Below are 7,609 nucleotides of genomic sequence, written 5' to 3' on the forward strand. Positions count from 1 at the left end.
ATTCTGTAGCACTGGATGCTCATCAACCTCTACACATGGCATGCTCTCAACACATTTTTTCTGATAACATACAAAACAAATCTGTATATAAAAAAAACTAGTTGTGATAGTAAAAATACTAGTTGTCTAATATTATTTGAGAAGTGATACCAAAAAACATCTAAAGAACTGTATATTCTCAATAATATACAGACGTCAGAGTGTCAAAACAAAGCACTTTCAAAACAGTGTCTCCTTTCCTAGGATGTAGTTTTTGTTGTTGTTTTCTGAATGATACAAAAAAAAAAGTTACTTTCAAAAGTGTGGTGTGTGGATTTTGATTTCGACAATAATAATAATAATAAACAGTTAGGCTTGTCTAACTCCACGCATGTCTTCCTGTAATTCTCATTCCTCTCATCAGCTGAGAGATGTAAACCTAAAACTGTTACATGAATAAGAAAACGATAGTTCTATCTTCTTACAGTCTGAATATAAAAATTCTTTGCATTCCTATTTGCTAGAAGGAAAAGGACTCATGTTTGGAGACAGGATATACATGCAGATTGTAAGGTAAAGGCCATATCTAACTTGGTTTAAAAACGTAGTATCACAGATTTGTCAAGTTTAGATCTCTTTAGATCAATAACTGTACAGCTCTCAAGGTACTCTCACATCTGCAATATTCATAGCCGAACTAAACAGAAACAGGGTTTTGTTGGAGAGCTTCCTTCCCAGTAATGCCTTCTTTTAAATTTTTAAAATATACGTCATAGTCCTTTTCTGGAGGAGGGTTTGCTGGATCCACAGTGAATGGCTCACTAAATGGAATGACACTTTTGACCTGCAACACATATTAGAATGAGATTGTGTAGCTAGCTTGCAAAATAGAATGAGACTATCCGCAATCAAATTACTAGATCCATGAACACGGATAAACAATTTATCTCAATCTTAAACCATTTCATGCAGTTAACCCGTATAAAATCCGATGTGCACTATGATTGTGGTGTTCCATAAATAGAAGCAGAAACAGCATATTCAATAAAAGGCTAATATCACTATTCGAGCCAAAGCCTGGAAGGAGCAGGCTTCTCCTCTCCACAAAGGAGGTCACCGGTAAGAGAAGTTCACATTACATTTAGAAAATGTAAAAATACTAAACAAATTCTGGAAAAAAATATGAACATAGTAAGAGAAAAGGCTGACCTCAAATGTTTTGTCACATGCATAAGGGCTATCAAGCGCAGCTACACACATAAGAGCAATCTCTTCCCTTGATATTTTACCCTGTTAAGCTTTGTATTAGATTGGCATTTGGAAAAATGAGCAAAATGCATGCTACTATATAGTTACCATGAATTGCCAAAAAGAAATCAAGAAGCGGAAATATATCATGAGATTGGTAGTTTAGTAAGAGCACTTGAACCGAGAAAAGCATCCATCTTTTGTTTTCACAGTACCGTAATATTATCTCCTTGATCAAAAATAAGATCGGCACCAGCAGGCTCCTCAGTTAATGCACAAGGCCTCACGATTACATAGGGAATGCCACTTTCTCTAAGTAAATCCTCGCCCTGTTGCAACATAAACCACTTTTAGCAAATGAACAAGTATGTGGCAGGGAAATATGAATTGCATAACTAAATAGGCTATGGCAAGCAATAAGGAGGTTCCATCAGACACTCTTAATAGAGAATGAATACTTCTTTTCTATAAACTTGAATGACAAGGGAAAAAATTTCATAGTCAACAACCACTCTAAAACTATAGCAAAACTCCAATCGTTGAGTGTTGACTTAATAACTAGAAGGCTTAAGTCGGACCAATTTACTTAATATATGTCTTTTTATTAAAGCCTAGCTTGGTCTTTATAAAGCTTGGCCTGACCTGAAGCCTAATTTATAGTCTATTTTGCAGTAAAGTCTTAACCAAGAAAACTAGTTTTGCAGACCAAAATGACCTTGATAGACATCAATTTTCTGCAAACTGGAGACCTTAAAAATTAGTAATATATCCATGTTAAAAAAGGATCCATCATCAGATTTTTACCTTTAGTTTAAATGTGAGGATATAATCCAGTTCCTTGTTTAATCGAACGGCAGGAGGCTGTTTACTTAGATCTAGTCCAGGCCTTTCGGGTCTTGTAACTCCTGCTGAGCTCACATGTACAAACCTAAATGTGACACAAAGGTGTATAACAAAAGATTAAGTATATCAGGGTAAACAATGGAGGGGAAAGAAGCACAAAGATAAGGCTATACCTGGGGGTTATTGGATCCTTTATTATATATGCATGTATGCTAGACACTGGAAGCTCAAATGGACCTTCCACAAAAGTTTCATTTAATTTACCATCATACTCAAACTTGCTGAACATGAGCTGCAGAGAGTTTTGCTTCATCATTAAGAAATAAGAACAAGTGTGAAATTTCTAATAAGCCAAAAGACATACAGAGTCATGCCTGTAATGATACAACAATGCTTGGATCAAATGGTGGAGCATCAGACACAGTTCTTGCTCGAAATACAGGCCTCAAGGAAGAAAATGGCACTCGAATCTACGAAAGACAAAAGAACAAAACACACGAGAGTTGGTATTATTAGATAATATAGACAGCAACTATTGCAATAGATGATACCTACTGATTGCCATTTTCCTTTCTCAGTGTCAAAACCTGCAGTGTAACCAAGAGCATCCCAATCACTGCTTGTGCGAACAATAATTTTATATCTACGCCCATCACCTTTTAGGCGGAACTCCAAACCATCATATGCAGAAAGATTTTCAGGTTCTGAGAAATTCTGAAAACCAATTGTGAAAACTCTCCTTTTTAAATAAGAACTTAGTTCACTAAGTAACTAGTTAAAGTGAATCAAAATATATGTTAATCAAAGAATAAAAGCTAGTCACAGGCAGGTAGTAACACCCAAAACTGAGAAATAATTGCAGTCATACAATTTAACTTTAATAATTCAACTAACTGGAAAAATATAGTTCTTGAAAAAATAATAAAAAAAAACTTCGTACCCCATTGCCGAGAGGCTCTTCACTATGCGAAGGTATGGGGGAGGGATATTGTACGCAGCCTTACCCTTGCATATGCAAAGAGGCTGTTTCCAGATTCGAACCCATGACCAACAAGTCACCAAGGCACAACTTTAACGCTGCACCAGGGCTCGCCCTCTCTTGAAAAAATAATAAATGCAAAATATTTTAAATGTTGATATGTTCTGTTCCACCATTTCATACTTCCAGTTAAATGTTTTCAAGGGGAAAAGTGTATTCATTTCTTACTGCCCTAATAAATAAATGCTTTCCTTGCTTAAAAAAATGGTTCTTTATTATACATTTCACAAGCACTGAACTATTAAATTACTATAAAAAAATAGCTAAAGGGTGATTTAAAGTTTAAAACCACATTAGAAGGCAGTATCAGAACACTTATCTAAAACTATAATTGAACCAGGACCGCAATTCAATGTTTATGTCCATCCATCAGAATTTAGAAGAGATTTAAGAATAAAGACATAGGAATAGGATATTTTTTTATTAAACCGAATGAACTAAGCATTGAGGTCATTTTCAAGATTTAGAAAAAAAGATTATGTCAGAGTTGGTTCAAACAATATTAATCAAGTATGTCATTGCCATTTGCTTGGCCTCATTGAAAAGTTAATATAAATAATTGCATATTACCTTAGTTCTGATACTTGTAAAGCCACCATTGTTTGCTGTAGAAACAACACCTGAACTAGACACACATTTGTATTATTTCAAGCATTAAAACACAGGTTACAAATTACCCCAAAGTGCAGTCACATGCATTTGCAAGAATTTGACACATACCTTTAAAAATCCCAGTTGGTCCACCATTTTCACCCCCACTTGGGTCAATTTGAAATGTACTTTCACTAACTCCACCCATCACCACATCATCTAAAGCACCCCAAGGAAGCTGCCTGTAATTATTGCCTGCAAGGAAAATAGAAAACAAATTATATTCACTGGACACACAGTAGTAAAACTAAAAACACTTGTTCTCTCAATACAAAGTACAAACCAACAGTAATTATATTCACTATAGCATGTTGCAAGCACAATCCATGAAACGGAGACGGTCTTCTGCTAATTCAGAAGGCTGCTGCAATCAGTCGTGCAACTTAATGTTCTAAGTTCAAAATTCAAACCAGTATGTCACCCTTTTAAGTTTTCTTCCTACTATTAGCCTAGTGGAACATGTCTTCAAAAGTTATCAGCTAGCTAATACACTTATTTATGCATGAACTGTGCCTCACAACCACCCAACCCCCAAGAAAGAAAATAAAAATTAATTCAGCTTCTACAAGTTTCCTTTTTATTGTCATGCACCTAAGTTAAATTTGGTGGTCACTGGTCATGCATATGTCAAAAAGTTAGGTCGGGCAATTAAGTTGAATCAATCACAATCAATTGTTTTGTCAACTAGTAATCTACCTTCAAATCCAAATAATAGCTTTTCTCTTCGAAGTCCAAGATTGTCCTTCACGGCCTTGATCAAATTTCTCATTCCTATGTACTCTACCTTTTCTGGTGAGTCACCTTTTATCTGTTTTCAACAACCAATAAATAAGAAAAAAAAGCTTCAAGAATTTCCCAAATGAGCTTGCAGACCAACTGGACTTCCAAATTAAATTGACAAGAACAAATCTGACTCTGAAGATAATGTCAACAAAAGAAGAATCAGTAAGCTACCTCTGGCTCAAAGAACTTAATTCCCTGCACATAAATAATTTCATTCTGTTAGAGAAAAATAAATATGAAGCCTTCAGCAAACAATCATGTAACAAAAACAATTAAGACAAGTAACAGGTTGATATAAGTCAACGTTAACACATCCATTTCTCAGTGATAGATAAGCATGGATTATTGCATAAGAAAAATCAAATTTCTACTGTCTTAATAGAGCTAATGGACATACTTGGCTGTATTTTGCTCTGTCTGGAGTGTCTCCTTCCTTGGGGCCAACAATGACAGAAGCAGCATTAATCACTTTCTTCACGCCTTTAAAGTATTCAGGGATCAAAGTGCTATCTTTTGTAATGTCTCCAATGACCTTATATAAACATAAATGTAAGTTGGCAGCAGAGGAAGTAAAGGAAAAAGAAACTATCACTTTACGTAGTACACTATATGCAATCACTCAATCAAAAATACAAATACCAGGAAAGTCTGCACTGATGAACACCATTTTCTTCCTCCAAATCTTGAAACTTTAACAAATCTTATACACAAAAACTGGCGAAGAACTTCAAATGACCAGAAGTCAATTGTTTATCTCTTCTTATGCAAACACATAACCTCCAAACTAACATCTATTTTCCATCGTTGCTGGATTCATTGTATTTTAGGTTCAATAACACCTCATTCTCAACAGAATGATAACTAGAAATCTAAGCTGTTAACTTTTGCAAAATTCAGAATCCAATTGTAGCAAACTAAGAAACTACATATTTATTTTATCATTTGTAAAGTCTTTCAGTACATTAAATTAAAGTGACTCACCAAATCAACATCTGAGCCTAACATCCTTCTTGCTTTCTCTTCATTTCTAACCTGATAAAATTTGATACAGAAATGTAATGTTTGTTATGCGCTGAATTAAATAATTAACAGAACGAAAATTTCTAAGCTTTTTTTTTCTATATTTTTCTCTTGTCAGCAAGGTAAGTTAACAACAATACCAATACTCGGACTGGAATTCCTTTCTTCCGTAATATGTCAACCACCCTTCGACCAACGCCACCAGTGGCTCCAGCTACCAGGACAATATCAGAAGTTCCCATTGTGTTAACCACTTCACTTGGGGAAGGATCAGATAGTTTCTCAACTAGAAAATCAAAGAACTTCACAATTCAGAAACAAAGAATACTCATTAGTTGATCCATATTCCACACCAACCTCTCTCTTTTCTTCCTATTACTCTCTAGTTATACTAACTGAAAATTGAATAAAGTGTTACCTTAGCAGGAGATGGGAACCCATTGAAGAAGAACAGTGTTTTTACAAATCTTCCAAAATCCCAATTTTGTCTGCCAGCTTCAGCTGATATTGTTACTCTATGTGCTCCAGAAGAGAGTCTGGTTGACCTATAAAGCAATGTCTGAGGTCTACCATAAATCTGAAGAAATGGTTTAGGCAGCGTAGGTGATGCCAAAATAGTGTGTGAAGATTTCTTACAAAGCTTTCTTCTAGGCAATTCAGAGCCCTGTAGTATGAATTAAAAGAAGGGCAACAACATGAAGTAAAAATGACATAAATAGTATCAAACTTTCACTAGATATGATGAAGTGGGTAGTTTCATTTTCAGCAACAACAGCAATTAGAATCAGCTAGCATGAATAAGGGATACAAATGCTTCCAGTCCATATATTAGTTACAATTCAACTTCATATTTTGAAATTCAACCAAATTCAGAAAAGACATTTAATGAACTTCCCAGATAAACCACTGAAAAATAAGAATAAAAGGATAATATCATTATAAGATATCAATACAAATGCTTCTAGTCCAGATATCAGTTGCAATTCAATTTCAAAATAAGAAATTCAGAAAAGACATTCAATGAACTTCCCAGATAACCACTGAACAATAAGAATAAAAGGATTAAATCAGATAATTTCTTTAATCTTGGCTTAGCAAATTCATGCAAGTTGAGTGTAAAAGTGATCAAACAATAAATAGCGAGCTTAGAATTTCTTCCAAAGACATAAGAGTGGTACCTGAAAATTGAGAACAGACGTGGAAGCAGGGGAGGAGAGAGTTGTGTAAAACGCTTCCATTTGAAAAGTGATCGTAGGAATATGTTGTCAAGTTAAGGTTGCTATGATATGATATTTACAGTGCAGGATTCATATGAACCACAAATGCAACTCATTCATTTGACGTGGCTCTAGAATACGCTTGTTTTATCTTATTATTGTTTTTTTTTTTCCTTTCTTTTCCCTCTAATCTATTCTCTCGTTAACAATTAACTATTAACTTTTTCTTTTTGAATGGAACTATTAACTATCTATATATAAAAGTAAAATAAAATATTTGCATTAATTGTTATCATTTTTATATGGTTTCTAATTTTATTCATTTATTATTTTGTTTAATTTTTCAATTGGTATCCTTAATTTTATTTAATTAATTTTTTTTTATTTTAAAAAGTTCTTACATCAATAATTATTAATCTATCTTTTGTTTAAATAAAAATTCATAAACTAATTAAAAAATAAATTAAACTGAGAAATAAATTACAAAATTCTCCATTAAAATAAAAATGATCACAAAGTTACATGTATTGTAATATTTCAAATCAATTTTCAATTGATATTAATTTATTAATTTAAAAATAAAATTACTTTAAATTTAAAAATTAATATCTAAAACATGACAAAAAATAAAAATTATACTAAATAATTCAACATGAATTTTGTACAAATTCAATTGCATGTATTAAATTAAAAAATATAAGATTCGGGGAGCTAAACATACTCTCAAAATCTTGGGGACCACTTTAAAACACATTAAAGATATGGTTTTTTTAAAACAACAATGAATTGTTTCAACCTCTCCGTAATACTAAAAATACCATTTTGGTTC

General features: G+C 33.3%; 1 protein-coding gene across 3 annotated transcripts; it reads right to left on the minus strand.

The window, feature by feature from the left end:
• Nucleotides 1-354: 354 nt before the first annotated feature.
• On the minus strand, nucleotides 355-6,881 carry LOC100500578 (protein HIGH CHLOROPHYLL FLUORESCENCE PHENOTYPE 173, chloroplastic). 3 transcript variants are annotated; one of them, XM_041015541.1, is made up of 17 exons: nucleotides 6,742-6,844; nucleotides 6,200-6,227; nucleotides 5,982-6,122; nucleotides 5,704-5,849; nucleotides 5,525-5,575; nucleotides 4,941-5,075; nucleotides 4,715-4,738; nucleotides 4,457-4,568; nucleotides 3,830-3,955; nucleotides 3,680-3,729; nucleotides 2,626-2,784; nucleotides 2,445-2,540; nucleotides 2,244-2,362; nucleotides 2,032-2,155; nucleotides 1,443-1,556; nucleotides 1,189-1,269; nucleotides 355-823 (listed from the first exon to the last, which is right to left on the minus strand). In XM_041015541.1, exons 4-17 carry the CDS (start codon nucleotides 5,803-5,805, stop codon nucleotides 677-679), a joined length of 1,440 nt encoding a protein of 479 aa, XP_040871475.1. In that variant the 5' UTR covers nucleotides 5,806-5,849; nucleotides 5,982-6,122; nucleotides 6,200-6,227; nucleotides 6,742-6,844; the 3' UTR covers nucleotides 355-676. The 3 variants fall into 3 exon arrangements, with proteins under 3 accessions (XP_040871475.1, XP_040871474.1, XP_003524972.1); XM_041015540.1 differs by having other exon boundaries at nucleotides 5,704-5,865; XM_003524924.5 differs by having other exon boundaries at nucleotides 5,704-5,865; nucleotides 5,982-6,227; nucleotides 6,742-6,881.
• Between the last annotated feature and the right edge of the window lie 728 nt (nucleotides 6,882-7,609).

This window comes from Glycine max, chromosome 5 (genome assembly GCF_000004515.6).
Source record: "Glycine max cultivar Williams 82 chromosome 5, Glycine_max_v4.0, whole genome shotgun sequence".
Classification (NCBI taxonomy): Eukaryota; Viridiplantae; Streptophyta; class Magnoliopsida; order Fabales; family Fabaceae; genus Glycine; species Glycine max.